We start from the raw sequence: 22,822 nt of genomic DNA on the forward strand, positions 1-22,822 counted from the left end.
CACACTAGGAATAGAGATGCGCAGATATTCCTGGGGACAAAACTTATCAAATGCAAAACCACTGATGTGCCATGCATTCCCTCTGCCCATGCTCCTTGGTGAGTGCTGGCCCAGGGAGTCAAAGTATGCAGTCAGAGCAATTACTTCACTTTTGTCTCTGGGGATCAGCCTGGAGAATCACAGTCCCCGGGGCACAGAACCTAGAAATACTTCTGTGACCATGTGCAGGAAGTGCATCCAAGCTCCACCACTGCGGTCTGGGCTGCTGCTCTCTGGCTGGCCCAGTGTAGCCAGCGGTCCTGGGGCCTCTGCCTTCTCATTTGCTATAGGCTAAGAAGAACCTGCATGCCTAAAGCAAGGTCCTGAGAGACCAAACAGAGAACAGGTGCAGGGGGGGTTTCCTTTGATGGTGAATGCTGTCTGGGCCAGATACCTGTGGTGAGTGCTCCAAGAAAAAGGCAGGGTTATGTTTTCCCTCTGATACCCACAAAAGATCCCAGTGAGAGTCCCTGCCTCCTGTCTCTCAGCTCATGCTGGGATTGGCAGTGGAAACTACTTCCTTAGAGAGAAAGTAACCTACGTCGGCCTCCTACAGAGGAAGAGGTTAAGTGGAGGTGGCCTTGATTCAGGGTGTTGAATGGCATGAGAAATGGCTTCGGACCCCCATGCTGTATTCACTACCTTCTTTGGGATATTAGGCAAGTGACTTAATTTCACTAAATTTCAGGAACTCATTGGTGAAGTGTATGTAATAAAATGTATGGGTTTTCAATTAGATGCTGCACTGTGTAGTGCTTAGAGTTCAAAGTGGCAGCTCTTACTTCTTGCAGATTAGATGGGCCTAGGCCCTGGAAGCCAGGGATGTAGATCTTAGTGAACATATAGCAGTGATGGATGTATCCTGAAACTTCTCTCTCCAACAGCTACCTGTCACCGTGCTTTTGCATTTTAACATCTCTGCCTGCTTGCTCTCCTTCCTTAGGTGGATTGAGGAGTAGGGAGCAATGCAGACCGTGGAGGGAAGGTCCAGGGACTTGGAATGTAGTCATATGGGAGTTGGGTGAGGGGTGTTTCTTTTAGAGAAGGCTAGAAGTACCAATTTCTTTTTTTTTTATACTATTTAACTTGTTTTTTCTCTCCCTCCAGAAGGAGTAGTGGCATGGACAGAATCAACCAGTCCAGCGTCATTGAATTCCTCCTCTTGGGTCTTTCTGAGAGGCCAGAGCAGCAACCTCTCCTATTTGGCATATTTGTGGGCATGTACCTGGTCACTGTCATGGGGAACCTGCTCATCATCCTGGCCATTGGCTTTGACCCACACCTCCACACCCCCATGTACTTCTTCCTGGCCAACCTCTCTTTTGCTGATGCCTGCTTTTCTTCCACCACAGTCCCTAAGATGCTGGTGAACATCCAGACACAAAGGCAGACTATACCATATGGAGGGTGTTTGGCCCAGATGCACTTCTTCATGACATTTGGAGCACTGGACGACTTCCTCTTGGGGGTGATGGCCTATGACCGCTATGTGGCCATCTGCAGGCCTCTCCACTACTCCACGCTCATGAGTCCCCTTGTGTGTGTGCTCCTTCTGGCGGCATGCTGGGTTCTCACCAACCTCGCTGCCCTCCTGCACACCCTGCTTATGGCTAGGCTTTCTTTCTGCGCAGGCAACAGCATCCATCACTTCTTCTGTGATGTGGTCCCTCTGCTGCAGCTGTCCTGCTCAGACACCAGCACCAACCAGACAGCCCTGTTCACAGTGGGCTCCATGATACTCACTGGTCCCCTCTCTCTGATCATTCTGTCATATGCACACATCATCTCCACCATCCTCAGGGTCCCATCTGCTTCTGGCAGGCAGAAGGCCTTCTCCACCTGTGGGTCCCACCTCACTGTTGTCTTCCTGTTTTATGGCACAGCAATTGGTGTCTATCTGTTTCCCCCTTCATCACACTCCGGGGGTAAGGACAGGGTTGCAGCCGTATTTTACACCGTCGTGACTCCTATGCTGAACCCCTTCATTTACAGCCTCAGGAACAATGATATGAAGAATGCACTGCAGAAGCTTTTGGGAGTTCATACATTTTCTTCTCAGGGACTTTGATCCTATATCCGTATTTTTGAAGTTGCACTCTGGAGAACCCACGTGTTTATGAAGCAACACCATCCCCTATCACATTTGCTTAGGTTTAAAAAAAGTGATCTAGAATCATTCTCTTAAACTTCAAACCTAACAATGTATGGGATCACTGTGTTTCATGAAGAACTTGTGTTGCCTTATAAATGTGAATAGTTCCCTGGTGTTGGGTAGGGTGATCTAAGCTGCACAGGGGCAAGGTCAATTCGAACTTCTTTTGTTTGCTGTTATCCTAATGTGTGTATATTTTTAACCTATGATTCAACCAGAACTAATTAATTTCCATTTGCCAGATACTGTCTCTGGCCGAGGAGGCATTGATTCCATGCCTTTATGTAATTCACCTTATAGAATTGAACATGGTATGCAGCTGCACGTATATGCAATTAACTATAATACAAGTCCAATCACCGTGATTTCTCTATAAAGCTTAATATCTGTTTTATTCTATGTTCTTAACTCTCTAAATGGATTATGCCATTTAGTTCTTCAATTTTAATGATCTTGGGTTAAATACTATGATTATTACTTTTTACAGATGGAGCCTATAGCTAGTAAGTAGGGAACAAAGGATTAAAGTTATTTCTAGTCTGACTCGGGAGTCCAAACTCATACACACTTTAACGTCTTGCTTTTTGGGGCTAATGTTTGTGGCAAGAGGCATATTCACATTAAGCTAGTATGTATACACTGATGCCTGCCATATGCCAGGCACTGTGCTATGCACTGTAAAATGCAAAAATGAGTGCAATATTGTCCATGCCTATACATGGTAGGGACCGACACGTGTTCAATTTAGCCTTGATCAAGTCAGATGGTGATAGTTGCCCTGACAAATGTTGGAGCAGAGAAGAAAGAAAAGTAACCTGCTTAACAGTGATCAGGTAGAGTCTTACCCATGATGTGACATTTTGTTGAGCCTCAGTGTATCAGTTCACTTGAACTGGTGAAGAAAGAAAACTGAGGATTCCGCAGGGACAGGCTGTTTACGATAGTGGGCATGCTAATTGGTGGAGCCATGCCAGCCCAACCTTGGAAATGTTTCGTAGTGGTCTCTCTAAATACTGGTCCTGGCTTTTTTTCCCCAGTTCTGTTTCCATAAAGTCTCTTGGCCAGTTCTGTTCCTTGCAGCTGTCATTGTCAATGCTTTTAAATTCTAGCTGTAGATTAGTATTTCCTAGAGCTTTAGAACTCTCTAGAGGAAAGGTCCTAGTATTTTTTATAACAACAAAACAAAAGAAAACAGGTAGTTCTAGGCAACCAGGTTTGACAATACTGTTATGGGGCATCCCTCGTGGCAGCAAAAGGGCAGATGAAATAAGTTATGAATACCCAGTTCATTATTTATCCTATCAAGGTAAAAATCAGCGAGGGATGGAGCATGATGACAGCACCAGGAAGTTCCTGAATACCTAACCCTGGTTGAATCCTTTTGTATCTTATTCAATTTTTTATTCTTTTCTGCTATAATTCACTACCTTTCCATAAAAGCCCTTCTGGACCTGCTACATACTACGTACAGTTTTATCTTTGAATAATGCTTAGTTTACCTTTACGCATGACTTTCACTTATACTGACAATATTATCAGGGTGAGGCATTCATCACCTCCAGAGAATCTGCTTATTTTCTTATCTTTGTGCTTCTACCCCTGTTCAAAAAAGATTAGCAAGTGGATGCTCTGCCCACTGGATTTTTCCTTGTTACTCTTCCTTAGAATCACTCCCGGGTGGGGTGGTATATGACCGTGTACATCCAGGCAGTATACATCCATCCATTTTCAGTTCATTACAATATATCATGATTTTATCCATGAACCAGGTTCAAGTGTTTTCCACCCCAGCAGACCAATGTTGTGAGTTGAGTGAAAACAAACCGAAACCAAGGTGCAGAGCGTGGGGATCTGTGCTGACCATCCCTGTTGCTTGTGTTCTCTGGACCTGCGTGAGCCTAATCCCAAATGGAGCATTTCCATTGTATGATGGCTTGCTGCTGCACCCTTACACCCTGACTCAAGTCTTAAAACTGGGTGAGGGATTATGTTTTTTTTTTTATTGTAAAAGCTAGCATCAGCTTTTTACCATTTTTAAATTTTTTTGTTATATAATTTAAGTAATATCGTCCTTGGCTTCCCCTCTATTTCAGCCCTAGAAACACAGTGGTTTATTAGCTACTTCAACAAATCCCTATGGGAGATCTGACTTTGCCATGCATTTTGATATCTGGTATTTTGATTCACATTGCTTCTCATGGTTAAGTGCTGCCACCTGGGCCTCTGCTACTCCAGAATAATTTTATCCCTATTGACACCAAGGAACCAAGCTCAATGTTAGCATTTTCTATCAGTTCTGTCCAGGGAAGACAGCCCCTAGTCAAGTTCTCAGTGATTCTGTTGTCCTACTCACTAGTGTGTTCTTTATTGCTTTAGTGAAAGAATTGTCTCCTGAACATAGTTGCCTGGTAAATACTCTGGTCTCCTATGATAAATCCATTCTAACACGGCCACAGAATCCCTGACATTCTGACCTCTTCCTCAGTACTTGGCCATCTGCGTTCCATTTACTGTAAGTGCCATCATGTCTGAGCCCATCAATGATGCCAGCAGTGTATGGGAACTTGTACCAGGTGCTCCTGTTTCCTGAGTCATAGGAGAGTCCTCCCATGAGAGCCTAATGTTTCATAACTTCTTTGTCCAGCCATTATTATTCCTTCATTGATTGGTGATATGTGTTAGCTAAATCCTGCTCCCCTTTGGATGAATCAGGTAAATATTCCTGTAGACAGGAATGTATGTTGGGGCTGTGCTGAAGTCTGTTCCAAGTTACTGGTCCAGAGAAAATGAGGGAGGCAGACATTTTGTAGAAGGTGACTGTCGTCTTGTGCATCATCCACCTCAGAACAGATCCTTATCAATTATCAAGTGCTGCATAACAAACACCCCGGAAGTTAGTGTTTACACCACAACAACCACCATTTACTTAGTTTACATTTCTTTGGGTTAACATTTCAGATTTGGCTCAGCTGGTTAATTCTTTTAGTGGTTTTGGGTAGGCTCACTCACATGTCTGTAGTCAGCAGTCCATCCACTGGGTGAGGCAACTTCTGGAAATGGGTGGCTTTTCCTAGTGAATGAATCTCTGGTACCAGAAAATTAGCCTCCAGCTTTCAAAAGATATTGGGGAAATGTCTCAGTATTAAGGCTATCTCATGGCTCTGAGCCACCTTCTCCTTGAATAGTATGTGCTATTTCAATTGTCCACTACTACCCATGCCTTCTAGTGATGCCAACCCGGGTTATAATAGAAGCAGCAAATCCCTGACTTTTGCTGCTGCCTGAAGTCTAGCTAGATGTTGATTTCAACACCCTTCTTGCTTGCTAGGGTTTGAGGGATCAGGCGAATCATATGCGTACACTGACCGGTGAGTAATGGCCAGGGAACATTTTAGGTGGCAGTACCCAGTCTGTGTACATTGTAAAACTGACTACATCAGGAAATGATTGGACACTCCGAGATCAGGAACGTTACATCCCCATGTCGACACACCTGTAGAACAGTAGCTTTTCATTTCCTGTCTTGACATAAATTTGTGCTTTTCTGTATTCTGTTCCTCCTGCCTTGAAAAACTTCTTTTCTGTTTTGCAATAACATACCCATACTTCAAAACCCATCACAAATGTTACTTCCTCAGGGAAGTCCTCCTGGCTTATCTATCCAGAAGGATGAGAGAAAATTACGTATGATTTGTGTTTTAAGCAGAACTTCAAGATTGCAGCCTAAGCGTCAAACACTGTGCTAAGCACTTTACATGTGTTATCTTTTTGATTTCTCACAACAGCCTTAGATGATAGTTACTATAGTTACTATTACTATTCACTTGTTTATATTTGGAAATGGAGGCATTGGTAACTAGCTAGCAGTCATTCAAGAAGTGAATAGTGGAACTGATACATAAACCAGGTATTTGTGATTCCAGTGTAAGTCTTATTTTCACTTAAAAAATTATTGAAAAAATCTGAGTTTGTCAGTGAGTGAGATTTCAGAGTCATAATTATGCAGGGAAGAAACTGATAGAGTGTCCCGAAGTTTCCAAGACTTTTCCTGAGGGTTATTGAAAAATCCTCTGCAGGTTGTTAGGGTAGATCCTTAGCAGCATCCCCAGGGGAGATGCAATAATGAAATTGATATAGTTATATGTAAAAATATATCCGAACATAGGTTGTTGGCATTGTACTAAAGAATGATGGTCTCATAAAAGAAACTTGGCGGGAGCCCAAAATAATAATGGTCCAAGTACCTTTCTCTCTCAGAATATCTAACTAGAGATGTATGCTCAAGCAGAGGGCCTGCTCCCTTGGGGAAGTATGAGGATCTCTGAAGGTGTTTCCTCTTATCCTAGCTTCTGATTTGCCTTGCCCCATCCTCAAGTCATTTGGTAGTATTGAGAGAGAAGTTGCTGACTGGAACTGTGTTTGTGAACACTGTGAGGGAAGCAAGAAAGCAAACTAGTAATTGAGAGAAATATGTGGATTTCATATCCATTTAGGCATAGTGTAACCATTAAGGGTATGCATTTTGGAACCAGATACCTGGGTTCAAATTCAGGCTCTACCACTTAATAACTGTGTAACTTCATATAAGTAATTTAAACTTTTTTTTGAGTCATTGTTTTCTCTTCTGTACAATACAGTTATTTACCTCAAAGGAATATATTGAATATTGCTAACTAAAAATGAAGATCTAAGCATAAGACCCAGAAGGAGAAAATTTACATGTTTTTTTCCTGATTCTTCCAGAAACACTGCATAATAGAGAATATATTTTTAAATTTTTAAATTTTAGTACAGTTGGCATGATAGAGAATATTTTATTACCTCCTATTATGATTAGGGAAATTGTGGCTCACTGAGGTAACTTAATTTGCTATAGGGAGGCAGATGGAGGATTTGGATAGGCGCCAAGATAACTCTGTTAGTTGATATCCCCTGAATTCCCAGAAAGATGTCCTTGGCTTCATGGAGCTCACAGCGCTCTTCCACTCAGGAGTCTCCCCAAGGCACTCTTCATGTCTTTGTTTCTCAGGCTATAGATGAATGGATTCAGCATGGGGCTCACCACAGCATACATCACTGCTGCAATCCTGTCTTTGCTGGCTGACTCAGCAGAGGAGGGAATGAAGTACACCCCAATAGCAGACACATAGAACAAGCAAACTGCTGAGAGATGGGAGCTGCAGGTGGAGAAGGCCTTCCACTTCCCACTTGCTGATGGGACTCGCACAATGGCAGCCATAATGCGGACATAAGAAACGATAATTAGCAAGGGGATCAAGATGGTTAATGCCCCTCCCCAGTATATTAGCACACACTGGTTGACATAAGTATTGGAACAAGAGAGCTTCAACAGGGGGACAAGTTCACAAAAGAAGTGGGGGATGATGTTGTCAGTGCAGAAGGATAACTGAGCAAGGAGAATGGTGTGGGTCAGAGAGTATGATTGAGTGAGAATTAGGGATATGACCAATAGCAGAATACAGCATCTGGGAGTCATGACCAAGGTGTAGTGAAGGGGGTGGCAGATAGCCACAAGCCGGTCATATGCCATCGCTGCCAGGAGGAAAACATCTGGACCAATGAACCATAGGAAGAAGTAGATCTGAGATAGGCATCCAGTGTAGGTGATGGTTTTCCTATTTGCCTGGATGTTCACCAGCATCCTGGGGACTGTGGTAGATGCTAAACACAGGTCAGTGAGGGAGAAGTTGGCCAGGAAGAAGTACATGGGGGTGTGGAGGTGTGGATCAGAGACAATGGCCAGGATGATGACAATATTGCCCAGCACAGTGACCAGGTATATGCTCAGGAAGATTCCAAGGAGGAGGGGTTGCTGTTCCTGCTGCTCAGACAGGCCCAGGAGGAGAAATTCAGAGACACTTAAACTGTGTGGTTTCCTGGTTTCATGTCACTGATGTAATTAAGGAAAAAAATGGAGGATGACACTTCAAAAATGTTTCCTGTCCTGGAATTGTCTACATGGAATCAAAGACATAAAATAAAGATGGATTATCTCATTGCAATCTGAAAGCACACTGTGAGATGGTCATTGTTATGCCCATTTTATTGATGGAGGAACTGAGTCACCTAGAAAGTGATGGAGGTAAAGTTTAAATCTGGCAATTCCGACTTTAGAGTCTGTGATCATAACCTCTTTACCAATCTGCCTCTGATAAGGCGCCCAGAACTAATTCATTTATTCATTCCACATTCAGCCAGTACTTACTATGTGTCAGTCTCTGCTCTCAAGTACCAGAGAAACAATCGAACAAATACAGCAGGGTTCCTGGCCTCATGTAGATAGGATTCTAGTCATAGAAGCCATGTAACAAACACTTAAATAAACAAGAATAGGTTGCTAAAGTGAAAACAAAACGAAGCAATGACTAGCAGATGACTTTAAATATTGTGGTCAGCAAAGGGCTGACTATGGAGCAATGGGTAAGAAGGGACCAGCCAAGCAAAGAATTTCATGGAAGAGTGTTTCAGTTGCAAAGAACAGTAAGTGCAAACATGGGGAGGAGCACATACATCTGCAGAAGTAGGAAGAAGGCACTTAGGGTCAAGTGTGGTGAGCAAAAAAAAAAAAAAAAAAACGAGTGCAGACAGATGGGTGAGGAGGTGGGCAGGTTAGGGAATGGCCATGGAGTGCAGATTCTCAGAGATCATCAGAGAGCCGTGGGCATGGGGGGTGTTTAAGCAGCAGACGGCCATGATCTGACCTCAGGTATGGAAAGAGCATTCTGCTGCTGTGAAGAGAAGTGCTGTAGGGCCAGAAGACGAACAGGGAGGCCAGTAAGGAAGCACATGCAGGACCCAGCAAGGTAGCTGGGGAGATAGAGTGAAGTGGATGGACTTGGGCTCCATTTTAGAGAATTTAGGGACCTTGCACAAGGAACACAAGTGGAGGATCTGGGCTCTAGTAAATGGCCTTTCACTTCCCCAGCTGCACCTGCACCTTAGAGGTACAGATAGTAAAGCTGTATGAAGTGAACAGGAAAGAATTAAGGTGATTTCCTTTACCTACAGGGGCTGTTTAAAAACTGTACAACTATATGATAATTGTATTTCTCTGCTTGACTTATTTCGCTTAGCATAATCTCCTCCAGTCCCATCCATGTTGCTGCAAATGTTGTGAAATCATTCTTTTTGATGGCTAATATTCCATTGTATATATGGACCACATCTTCTTAATCCAGTCATCTGTTGAAGGGCATCTTGGCTCCTTCCACAATTTAGCTATTGTGGACAATGCTGCTATGAACATTGGGGTGCATGTGGCCCTTCTCTTCACTACGTCTGTATCTTTGGGGTAAATACCCAGTAGTGCAATTGCTGGATGATAGGGTACCTCCATTTTTAACTTTTTAAGGGACCTCCACACTGTTTTCCAAAGTGGCTGTACCAACTTGCATTCCCACCAACAGTGTAAGAGGGATCCCCCATCTCCACATCCTCTCCAACATTTGTTGTTTCCTGCCTTGTCCATTTTTGCCATTCTGACTGGCATAAGGTGGTATCTCAGTGTGGTTTTGATATGAATTTCCCTGATGGCTAATGATTTTGAACATTTTTTCATGTGTCTGTTAGCCACTTGTATGTCTTCATTGGAAAACTGTCTGTTCATATCTTCTGCCCATTTTTTGATCTGATTATTTTTTTCCTGTGTATTGAGTTTGAGAAGTAGGAAGATTGGTAGGAGAAGCAAGGGAAGAATGAAGGGGGTGTGTAAACAGAAGGGGAAATGAACTGTGAGAGACTGTGGAGTCTGGGAAAAAAACTGAGTGCTTCAGAGGGGAGGGGATGGGGGATTGGGATAGACTGGTGATGGGTAGCAAGGAGGGCACGTATTGCATGGTGCACTGGGTGTTATACGCAAGTAATGAATCATGGAACATTGCATCAAAAACTAGGGATGTACTGTATGGTGACTAACATAACAAAATAAATTATTATAAAAAAACAAAAAAACGCTGTACAACTAAAGGGATTACAGAAATGATCTCTAGACTATTTCCTTTTTTTATTTTAATGTTTTTTATTATATTATCTTAGTCACCATACAGTACATCCCTGGTTTCTGAAGAAAAGTTCGATGATTCATTAGTTGCATAGAACACCCAGTGCTCCGTGCAATACGTGCCCTCCTTACTACCCATCATCAGCTTATCCCATTCCCGCACCCCCTCCCCTCTGAAGCCCTCAGTTTGTTTCTCATAGTCCATAGTCTCCCATGCTTCACTCCCCCTTCTGATTACCCCCCTTTCTTTATCCCTTTCTTCCCCTACCGATCTTCCTTGTTCTTATGTTCCATAGATGAGAGAAATCATATGATAATTGTCTTTCTCTGCTTGACTTATTTCACTTAGAATTATCTCCTCCAGTGCTGTCCATGTTGCAGCAAATGTTGAGAACTCATTCTTTCTGATAGCTGAGTAATATTCCATTGTATATATGGACCACAACTTCTTAATCCAGTCATCTGTTGAAGGGCATCTCAGTTCCTTCCAAGATTTAGCTATTGTGGACAATGCTGCTATGAACATTGGGGTGCCTATGGCCCTTCTCTTCACTACGTCTGTATCTTTGGGGTAAATACCCAGTAATGCAATGGCTGGGTCATAGGATAGCTCAATTTTTAATTTTTTAAGGGACCTCCACACTGTTTTCCAGAGTGGCCGTACCAATTTGCTTTCCCACCAACAATGTAGGAGGGATCCCCTTTCTCCACATCCTCTCCAGCAATGTTGTTTCTTGCCTTGTCAATTTTTGCCATTCTAACTGGCGTAAGGTGATATCTAAGTGTGGTTTTGATTTGAATTTCCCTGATGGCTAATGATTTTGAACATTTTCTCATGTGTCTGTTAGCCATTTGCATGTCTTCATTGGAAAAGTGTCTGTTCATATCTTCTGCCCATTTTATAATTTGTTTGTTTCTCACGTATTGAGTTTGAGAAGTTCTTTGTAGATCTTGGATACCAGTCTTATCTCTAGCATCATTTGCAAATATATTCTCCCATTCCGTGGGCTGCCTCTTAGTTTTTTTGACTGTTTCCTTGGCTGTGCAGAAACTTTTTATCTTGATGAAGTCCCACAAGTTCATTTTATCTTTTGTTTCTCTTGCCTTTGGAGATGTGTCATGAAAAAACTTGCTGTGGCCGATGTCGTAGAGGTTGCTGCCTATGTTCTCCTCTAGGATTTTGATGGATTCCTGTCTCACATCGAGGTCTTTCATCCATTTGGAGTTTATCTTTGTGTATGGCATGAGAGAGTGGTCCAGTTTCATTCTTTTGCATGTAGCTGTCCAATTTTCCCAGCACCATTTATTGAAGAGACTGTCTTTTTTTTTATGATTTTTTATTATATTATGTTAGTCACCATACAGTACATCCCTGGTTTCCGATGTAAGGCTCGATGATTCATTAGTTGTGTATAACACCCAGTGCACCATGCAATACGTGCCCTCCTTACTACCCATCACCGGTGAAGAGACTGTCTTTTTTACACCGGATGTTTTTTCCTGCTTTATCAAAGATTAGTTGCCCAAAGAGCTGAGGGTCCATTTCTGGGTTCTCTGTTCTGTTCCATTGGTCTATGTGTCTAGACTATTTCTTAAATGGCAGAAGCCCTGGAATGTCCTGGAAACATAAGAAGTCCAGGAGGAGAGGTGCCAGAGACATGGATAACTCTGTTAGTCCCAGTAGGGGAGTGAATGAAGGGGGAAAAGCTTTTAGGGCCCATTTGCAAAAATGTATAAATAAAATCCATTTATGATGTATCTACTCTGTACCAATGACTAGTATAATTTAATCCACACCACCCATGTGCTAAATGTATTTACCTCACATTTTTCAGATCAGGAAACAGAGCTCATAGAGGCTAACTGATCAGCCTAAGATCACACAGCTGATAAGATCCCTCTTCTGCCAAACCTGGAAGTCAGTCCATTATGCAATTCTGCATCCTAAGATAGGCAGATTTTTATTGTCTCTTGGGTACTATAGATATTTGTCAACTTTGGGACTACTTTGGGTATTTTCCAATACGTTGGGAATGTAACCACGTGGAGCTGATCCACCCTTTAGAATGCCTCTACAGTGGGTCTAGGGAGCTGTGTTTGCAATTTTTCGTCTATTCAGATATCTACTGATTGCCTACCTTATGCTAGAAATACCTGTGGACACTGGATATATTTTTTTATTATCATGTCCAATTAGCTAGCATCTAGTACATCATTTGTTTTTGATGTAGTGTTCAACAATTCATTAGTTGTGTATAACACCCCGTACTCATCACCACACATGCCCTCCTTAATCCCCATCTCCTGATTACCCCATTCCCCCCACCCCCACCCTTCTGTAATCCTCAGTTTGGTTCCCAGAGTCCAGAGTCTCTCATGGTTTGTCTCCCTCTCTGATTTCTCACCCCAAAGATACAGTTTAGTGAGAAGAGGAGGCACATGCACCCCAGTGTTCACAGCAATGTCCACAATAGCCAAACTGTGGAAGGAGCCGAGATGCCCTTCAACAGACAGATGGATAAAGCAGATGTGGTTTATATATACAATGGAGTATTACTCAGCCATCAGAAAGGATGACTACCCACCATTTGCATCGACATGGATGGAACTGGAGGGGATTATACTAAGTGAAATAAGTCAAGCAAGGAAAGACAATTATCATACGGTTTCACTCATATGTGGAGCACAAGGAATAGCACGAAGAAGCATAGGGGAAGGGAGGCACTGAGTATTTAAGATTAATCAGAACAGGCACAGTCCCTGGGCTTGCAGGCTAATTGGAGAGACTGACAATGAGCAATTTAACAAGTGAACATATAGTCAGAAACTCTGATTAGTACTGAGAAGGAGAGGTATGGTAGTATTACCAAGAAAGTATAATTGGAGGACCTAACTTAGATTAGAGGTCAGGGGAAATTTCTTTGAGAAAGTTAAATGAACTGGGGACCTGAAGTAGTAATTAGCTCTATCAGGAGCAGAAGAAAGAACAGTAGGATAGTAAACTTCCCAGCACCTGTGACAGTCCTAAGGCGGTAAAGGGCCTGGTGGGCACGGGAGGACCCGTGTGGCCAGAGAACAGTGAGCAAGAAGAGTTGCCAAACTTGTGAGCTGGGCTCTCTGGCCACGGGTGATTGAACCACAGAGTCTACTGAATCAAGCTGAGTCAGTCAGGTTGTTTTTTCCAAACTTGGAGTTAGTGGTACAGAGTTTAGCTAGTTAGTTTTGGGATCTGAAGACATAAGTACAGTAGAAATTGAAGTTCCTGTAGAATAAGGAAAAGCAGCAGCATCCTGGCCATCAGGGCCTAGTGTAAACCTTTGTTACAGAGGAACAGAAACCGAGATGCATCTGCGGAGGGAACATTGGAACAGATGCAAAGAGAGCAGTCAGGAGGCGTGGCATTCCAGAAAGACACAAAGCAGCTGGCTCCTGATTTTCCAGTGTAATCTCATTTTCTAGAGTCTTTTCTAGACAGGGGGCATTATGACTTAGCACTCAGGACCTGGGTGTCGATCCTGCCCGGGGCCCACTATTAGCTGTGGGTTAATTACAAAATGACTCAGTGATCACAATAGCACAACGAGTTAATGAGTGTTGTCTGTTATCTGCCAGGCACACTGTGCTAAAATGGAAAATGGCTTTACTTACCTCGTATTTTCACTGTCTTATCGGATGCGCTCTCTGTTTTTCAGATAAGGAAACTGAGGTGAAGGAATTTGTCCCAGACGAAGTGGCTGGTAAGTAGTAAAGCTCAGACTTGAACTCTGGTCTGAACTCTAATTCAGCACTTTCCCAACCGATCTCAACCTATCTCACACGTTACTGAGCAGTGGGGTTCTGTGGCCTACACACTTTCTCCTTGGATGATGCAAATTCACATCACAGCCCCATCTAGAGACTCAGCCTGTGCCCCTTATGGAATGGAAATGAAATCAAGTGTGGTAGGCAGCCAAGGGGTAGATTTTTGCAGTCACAGTAAATGGAACTGAGAGGGCCTGACGGGGCCCACACTGGGAATATTTACCAGGTTTGGAGGCTCCAGCCTTCTCATTAGAGGAAACAGAGGACTAATTGTGTCTGAATCCCTAAGGAGAGGGGGGTCACCGCTGTTTTCAAGTGGGATTCCTGTTCTACCTGTACACTCTCAGAGGGTGTTCCCCTTGTCTATCACCTTGGGGGGCACTTCTCTGGGCTTGATATTGCCACTCTAGTCACTGAAATCTGTAACTCAGAAGAAAGCTTGGGTAAAATGTCCAGGCATCTGTTTTTTTCATCTGAACTTGAGATTCTCGTGGCCCAATTATCTTGGCCAATATTCTAACCCTTCTCTGTGTTATGCTCCTTATAAAGTGCAACCAGGGTGTCTTGTGTCGACCAGAAATTCTTGATTTTAATGTAGACAATTTATCAGTTTTGGATGATTTGTTCACCATTTTATTTGTGAGATTCATCAAACATTTGGTGTATATTAGGTTTATTTATTCTGGTTTTGTTTTGAATTCCATTATGTGATTATACCACAATTTTTAACCCAATATAATATAGATGGGCACTTAGGTTTTTTCCAGTTTGGGACTATTATGAATTGGGCTGCTGTGGATATTCTTGTAAGTGTCTTTTGAGAAACATATATATGCAGTTCTCTGGAGTGCATACCTAGGAATGGCAATGCTGTGGCATGGGGAGTACATTTGCAGGTGCTGCCCGATGGTACTCCAGAGGGTTTATACCAATACATACCCCATTTGTAGCCTAAGAAGGTTTTAGTTCTACATCTGCAAGACTCAGATTGTTAGTCTTTTAAATGCTCGCAATGCTAGTGGGTGTGTAATAGTATCTTATTGTGGTATGCAATTTGTGTTTCTTTTATATCAACTGAATTTGAACACCTTATACTATGTGCATTTTTTATTTGGGTATCTTCTTGTGTGAAGTAGCTATTCAAGTCACATGCTCATTTTTCTGTTGCATTTTCTTTCTTTTGTTGATTTGAAGGATCGTTTATATATTCTGAATTTGATTTATTTGTTGAAGATAGATGGATAAATAGAGATGGAGAGAGAAAGGGAGGGAGAGAGAGAATCTTCTACTCTGTGTGTTGCCTTGCCACTATCTAAATGGTATAAATTATATATTTTGATGAAAAAGAAATCCTCAGTATAATATAGTTCAGTTAATCTATTTGTTCCTTGGTGATGTGTACTTTTTGTGTTTTATGTTAATCTGGCTAAATACATAAAAATATTCTGTTCTTTCCAAAGAGCTTGTCTTTTACCTTTTATAGTTAGATCTATTATCATCCCCCTGGAGGTAATTTTTTTAATACTGCGAGTTATAATTTGTCCTTCTTCTGTAGAGACACACAGTTCCTCCAGCACCATTTGTTGGAAAGCCCATCCTTTCTTTACCGCATATCACTTTCACTCCCTGCAAAGTCACCTTTGCCCACGTGTGTGTACCTGGATAGCCACACAAACAAATCTTTTTGTGATGTTTTCGTTTCTCTTGCGTGAGTACTTAGGAGTGGAAGTGTTGGGTCAAGTGTATGTTTAATTTTGTGAGAAGCTACCACACTATTGCCCAGAATGGCTCTGCAGTCTGCATTACTAGAGGCAATGTAGGACAGTTCCACTTTCCAACATCCTAACGCCACCAGCTGTTGTCAGTCATTGGAACTCTAGCCATTCTAGTGGGTTCGTCGCTGCATATTCTAGCAGCTTGCATTTCCATTTGTCTAATGACTATCAATGTGGAGTATCTTTACACATGCTGATTTGCTATGTATTTTCTTTTGTACAATATCTGTTCAATTCTTTTACACGTACTTTTTAAAATAATTGGGTTGCTTCTCCTTTGTATGTATTCTGGATTCCAGTCTTTGTAACAAATACATTTTGCAAATATTTTCTGCCAGTCTGAGGCTTGTTCTTTTCATTTTATTAAGAGTTTCTTTTGAAGAGCATATATATTTTATTTTGAAGAAGTCCATATTATAAATTTTTCCAGCCTTCTGTGTCCTATTTAAGAAATTTTCCCCTACCCCATGTTTACAAGATGTTGTCCAGTGTTTTCTTCGAATGGTTTTAGTGACAGTTCTTACACATTTGACCCATTTCAAGCTACATTTTGTATGTGTTGCAACATAAGAGTCTATGTTCATTTAATATATGTTGAAAAAAATATACATATATTGATATTGAATCATGCTGGCACCATTTGTTGAAACAATATCCTTTCCACATTGAATTATGTTGGCACATTTGTAAAATATTGATCATATATGCATTGGTTTATTTCAGGGTTGTTCATTCTGTTCCATTGATCTCTATTCCTATTTTTTGTGCAATTATTATTGTCATTGCTATGGATTTATAAAAAGTGTTGAAATTAAGCAGAGTATGTCTGCCAGGCTTTTCATTTTTAAGTTGTTTTGGCTATTTAAGTTGGCTTTAAGTTGTTTGGCTTTCATTTCCATATGAAATTGAGCATTAGCTTCTGAAAGTAGTCTGCTGATGGTTTGACTTCGATTATACCGTATCTATAGATCATTGAGGGGAACCTGGCACCATAATGATAGTAAGTCGTTCAATCCATGTGCAAGGTACATCTCTTTATGTATTTGAGTCTGCTTTGATTTCACTCATGAATGTTTTAGAGTTTTTAATGTACTGGTATACATTTATTTTGTTAAATTTATCCATATGTGCTTCTTAATGTTTATACAATTATAAATTGTGTATTATTGCACCCCTAGCTGTCAGTCCTTACTCCCCTTTGCCCCCAGCCCTTGGAAACCACCAATCTACCTTTTCTCTCTCTGTGGATTTTCCTATTCTGGACATTTCATATAAATGGAGTAATATAATAGGAGGTCTTTGTTGATCGACTTGAATTTTGCTTAATGTTTTCAACATCTGTTCATGTTGTGGCATGAATCGGTACTTCATTCCTTTTTATTGTTGAATAATATTCCACTGTATGGATGTTCCACATTTTGGTTGTTCATTTATCAGTTGATAAATAACATTTGAGTTGTTTCTACTTTTTGGCTATTTTAAAGAGTGCTACTATGAACGTGAATGTGCAAGTTTTTGTATGGACATGTGTTCAATTCTTTTGAATAAATATGTAAGTGTGGGATTGCTGGGTCATGTGGCAAATCTATGTTTAGTTTTGGAGAAGCTGAATTAGTTTCCAAACTAGTTTCTAAGTGCCGGCACCATTTCACCTTCCCATCAGCAAAGTTAGTGTTCTAGTTTCCCCACATTCTCATCAACACTTGCTACTGTGTGTCTTATTTATTTTAGTTATCTTAGTGGATGTAGAGTGAAATCTCAGTGTGGTTTTTTTGTTTTGCTTTGTTTTGAGAGAGAGAGAGTGAGAGAGAGTTGGGGAGGAGCAGAGGTAGAGAATCTTAAGCGGGCTCAATGCAGGGCTTGATCTCACGACCCTGAGATCATGACCCGAGCTGAAATCAAGAGTTGGATGCTTAACCAACTGAGCTACCCAGGCGCCCCCTCAGTGTGGTTTTGATTTACATTTCCCTAGTGACTAATAATGTTGAGCATCTTATATACTTTTATCAGCAGACTTAGTGCATGATCATTAGTTTGACCATGGAAATATTTACCCTTTTCCTGGGAATTCCTTTTCCATATTTTCCTTGCATGCTCTTGGCATTTTATGATCTTCAGCACCAATCCATGTGCCCTGAAAGATCCAGACCATACTAAATACCTCAGTACTATTGTTCCTCTGCCTTGACAAAAGGAGAACTTAAATTACTATAGATCAGACATATCAATTTAGGAAAGTGAAAACTTATTCAGTATCTTTATTAATAAATGTTTGAGAAATAATCGGTTGGCACTCTCCATCCATTCTGACCTTGTTCTGCTGTACCTTTCTATATTTCAAAAGCTGGAAAGAAGAAAGGAATACTTTTCCCAGACTCTTTGCAGGTCAGGTCCTGGGTGTGAGTTTAGTTCTATTGAATAGATGCACTTATGTGAAATTTGGAATATTGAAATGAGATTAAGGGCATTTGGGTTTGTGTGTGTGTGTGTGTGTGTGTGTGTGTGTGTGTGTGTGTCAGTGTGTGCCTTTTCTACTATCATATTAATGGAGCATTTTTTTTTCTATAGCAGAATTTCAATGGTGGGTATTGAGGAGGGCATGTATTGCATGTTGCACTGGATGTTATATGCAAGTAATGAATCATGGAACTTTACATCAAAATCTAGGGATGTACTGTATGGTGACTAACATAATATAATAAAAATTATTATAAAAAAATAAATAAAAAATAAAAATTAAGATACCCTTAAAAAATACCAGTGGTGGTTTCTTTAAAATAGATTAATGAAATGTAGACTTAACCCTGGAATAATTATGATGTCAGGCCCCTTATGCTTGTGTGCATAGACAAAAAACTCTTTCAGTGCCAAATGAAAACATCACAACTGATTTCTAATACAGATGGAATAATTACTTTTATTTTTTTAAATACTTCATTTTCTTTAAAAAGCCCTCTGCTTCTTTCCCTTGTAGCAGAATACAGATGGTTGGTGGTTCAACTTAACGATTTTTTGACTGTACCTGGTGCAAAAGTGATATGCATGCAGCACAAACAGTACTTTGAATTTTGATCTTTTCCTGGGCTAGCAATATGTGGCACATATCATGAGGCTCTCGTGTGATGCCAGCCACAGCAGCTGCCAGTCAGCCACATGATCAGTAGAGTAAACAACTGATACACTTGGAACCACTCTGTCCCACACCACCATTCTCTTTTTCGTTTTCAGTATACTATTCAATAAAGTACACAAGATGTTTAATGGAATATTACTCAGCCATCAGAAAGAATGATTACACAACATTTGCAGCAACATGGACAGGACTGGAGGAGATTATGCTAAGTGAAATAAGTCAAGCAGAGAAAGACAGTTATCTTATGGTTTCACTCATTTATGGAACATAAGAAATAGGAAGATCGGTAGGAGAAGGGGAAGAAGAAAGGGGGGGTAAACAGAAGGGGGAATGAACCATGAGAGACTATGGGCTCTGGGAAACAAACCGAGGGCTTCAGAGGGGATGGGGGTGGGGGATTGGGTTAGGCCAGTGATGGGTATTAAGGAGGGCACATATTGCATGGTGCACTGGGTGTTATATGCAAATAATGAATCCTGGAACACTACATCAGAAACTAAGGATATACTGTATTGTGACTAACATAACATAATAAAAAATTAGTATAAAAAACCACTTTGTCATAAGATAGACTTTGTGTTAGATGATTTTGTCCAACTGTAGACTAATGTAAGTGTTCTGAGCATGTTTACGGTAGGCTGGGCTAAACAACAATCTTCAGTAGGTTAGGTGTATTAAATGAATTTTCAACTTAGGACATTTTCAACTTACAGTGGGCTTATCAGGACATAACCCCATCGTAAGTCAAGGAAGATCTGTATATAATAACTTCATCTGGCATCTATTCATTGAAAGCCTGTAATTTTCTACCAATTCTCTCTAAAACAAAAGAAAGATTATTTGTTTGTTTGTTTGTTTGTTTTAAGAAAGATTAATTTTATCTCCACAGCAAACTCTAGGTTACCAAAGTATAGGTATCGGCTATTGACTTAAAATTTTACAAAATATTTCAATTTATCATTATCAAAGTAACATTTTTTTGTGGAAAATACAAATTGAAAGTGGATGTTGAAGAAAGTGAATGACAGTATACATAATTCCATCATCTTGGGATAGCCACTTTTAATATTTTGGTGTTCTCAAGTTTTTTTAGCCAAGTATTATGAATAATAAAGAATAACTTCATAATGAATTCAGTAATAATGAATTTTCTCTTTACATTATTCTGTGTTAAAAATGTGTTATCAAATACTTGGGAAGCCCACACAGTACTCCATCATACTGACATAGCATAATTTAATTAACTGGGCTGCTGTGGTTGAAATTTGGGTGATTTATGTTTCTCTTAGGAGTAACATCATTATACATAAATTCTTTTTTTTTCTTATGTTCAGTTAACCACTGTATAGTACATCATTATTTCATCATATATGTTCTTAACAATATTGTTAAGAATTGGTAAGAATGCTATTACCTTATCAACTCCTGTAAGTGAAAGAGTAGGTCATAAGGTACGAATATTTTTGTGCTCATAATATATATTATGAACTTATTTCCTGGAAATCTATGCCAGTCTATACTCTCAGTAGCACTTGAGAGTATCTCCCTTATCTGCTTTTATACAGCATCAATTATTGTCATTTAAAAACCCAATTATAATATCTAAAAGTATTTTAAAATATAAATTTAGGGTGGTGTTATTTCCAAAAGTCTTTCCATTATTATTCTGCACTATATGAAGGACTATTTCTGTTCTTAGAATTTTATTAGTTGTAATTAGCTATTTATATCCCACAGGATATAGTGGAATTCTTGGATATGACATTAAAGTCTCTAAATTTTTGTATACAAAAGAAATACTTTCCTTAAGGAACACATATTAAAGTTTGATTAAAATGATAGATGAAGTATTTGTAACTTCTGGGGAAAAAGTAAAGCACCAGTGAATATTTAATTTATGGAGTCCTTATTTACAATATATATGCAGGCTTCTTTTCCAATTCATTTGCTCTGCCTAAACAATATCCCCCTTTATTTTCTGAGTCTATAAGGGGCAGCTGTACTTGAGAACATGGGAAAAGGAGAAACTGATAAGGTATACCTACCCTATATTTAGCTATATTCCTGCACCTAAAATTTCTGGACTTAGAAATATCTTCAGAAATATCCTATCCATTTGAGATCCATTTAGTTTAAAAAGATCACCTTCAAAAGTGGTCTTATGGAAGATTGAACCTTACAAATTGAGTGCATGTCTTTTAAAGGAGATAATCATATTTGGCTCAGTGCTTCAGGAATGGGAGTTTGATCTAGGGTAGTCTATTAATACAGGGCAGAGAGCAGACTGAATAGATGGTAAACAGTATGGTGTACCTGGATGACTGGAGAGCAGAGGTAGGGATATTACACAAAGGAAATTGGTTCAGCAAAAGAGGGATATTACTGACAACCACAAAGCTTGCTCTTTTGAACTTTGCTTTCTTACTGGAAATTGCAGTTGTAGAGTGCTGTGGTCAGGGCCAAGTAACCTACTTCAAGGCCAGGATGGTCTAGTCTGATTTGCCTGGCTGTCACATTATTCCCACCTCTTCTATCCAAGAAGAAAGAACAGAGGGGAGAAGGGATGATGGCCAAAGGGAAATGCACACAGGTGTAATCTTCTTCCTTTATCATCTTCTTCCTTTCAAAGCAAGATCTATCATGCAAGACATCAAAAAGTCACATCCTCCTTTTTAAAAAGATTTATTTATTTATTTTAGAGAGAGAGAAAATGGGGTGGAAGGGCAGAGGGAGAGGGAGAGAGGATTAAGCAGACTCCACACTGAGCAGGGAGCCTGATGTGGGGCTCCATCTCATGACCCTGAGATCCTCACCCCAGCCAAAACCAAGAATTGGATGCTCAACAGACTGGGCCACCCAGGTGCCCCACACACCCTCCTTAAAAACTTGATCCAGGGGGCATTGGGCCCCATGCTCAGTGCGATGTCTGCTTAAGATTCTCTCTCTCCCTCTCCCTCTGCCCCTCCCTTGCTCATTCACTCTCTCTAAAATAAATTAATAAATCTTTGAAAACAATTAAAACTTGATCCAGGATGAACTTGACCTTGAAACTTTGGAGAGCACTGTTTTTAAGTTCTTCTTTATCTCTCAGGAGTGACTTGCTAATCATTGGAATATTTTTTGTGCCAACCCTCAAATCTCATTTCCTGGCTCTAAAAATATCAATATTTGGAACATTTTCATCTAGATGTTTCAAATCATTTAGATATAAAAAAATAGTAACCTGTAATCCCACTGCAAAAAAATAACCTCTATTAAACTTGTGCCTTCGCAGAACACCCATTTCCACCAGACTACCTTTCCTCAGTCATTGCTTTAAAATTTCTAGCGTGCTTGATTTATGGTTTTGTATCTGTATTTTGAATATTTTATGAAAGAACCCAGAGGATGAGTCATGTCCTTAATACAAAATAAGCACACATAGGCACACATAAGTATTTTCTCTGTTTCACCTAGAAAAACAGAAAGGAGTGTTCTTAAGTTAAAGAAATGAAATAGTAAGGAAATACTGTAAAATATTTATTAATTTAATTCTTTATCTCCTATCACAATCACTCAATATTTTTCATGATCTCCACAATGTGGTGTGGTCGAAAAAAGATGGGTATTAGAATCAAGTTTACCTGGTTTGGGGAAATTATTTACATTCTGACTCACACTTTTCACAATCCTACCTCAGAGAACTGATGTGAAGAACAATGAGGAACCCTGTAGATACTCAGTACATGTTTGTATTCTTATCCCTTCACCTCATGCCATAGCACCCAAGGGCAGGGTTACTTGGCTCCAGAGCATGAATCATATCCTTTAGTCCACTCTGGCTAATAATCTGGTTTTAGAGTTGAGGAAGGGGAAATGGTGTCCTGCCATTTGGATGCTTCACTGGGATCCAGAGAGAAACT

General features: G+C 40.4%; 2 protein-coding genes across 2 annotated transcripts; one reads left to right on the forward strand and one right to left on the reverse strand.

The window, feature by feature from the left end:
* Nucleotides 1–1,159: 1,159 nt before the first annotated feature.
* Nucleotides 1,160–2,107, forward strand: LOC123788096 (olfactory receptor 1N2-like). Its single transcript, XM_045791183.2, has one exon. The coding sequence runs from the start codon at nucleotides 1,160–1,162 to the stop codon at nucleotides 2,105–2,107; it is 948 nt and encodes a 315-aa protein (XP_045647139.2).
* Nucleotides 2,108–7,160: 5,053 nt separating this feature from the next.
* LOC123788068 (olfactory receptor 1G1-like) lies at nucleotides 7,161–8,098 on the reverse strand. The gene is given in 2 exon segments (XM_045791155.2): nucleotides 7,161–8,075; nucleotides 8,078–8,098. Coding segments are annotated over 2 exon segments (936 nt in total).
* Nucleotides 8,099–22,822: the final 14,724 nt, after the last annotated feature.

Source organism: Ursus americanus, chromosome 18 (assembly GCF_024610735.1).
Source record: "Ursus americanus isolate L20-20 chromosome 18, mUrsAme1.1.p, whole genome shotgun sequence".
Classification (NCBI taxonomy): domain Eukaryota; kingdom Metazoa; phylum Chordata; class Mammalia; order Carnivora; family Ursidae; genus Ursus; species Ursus americanus.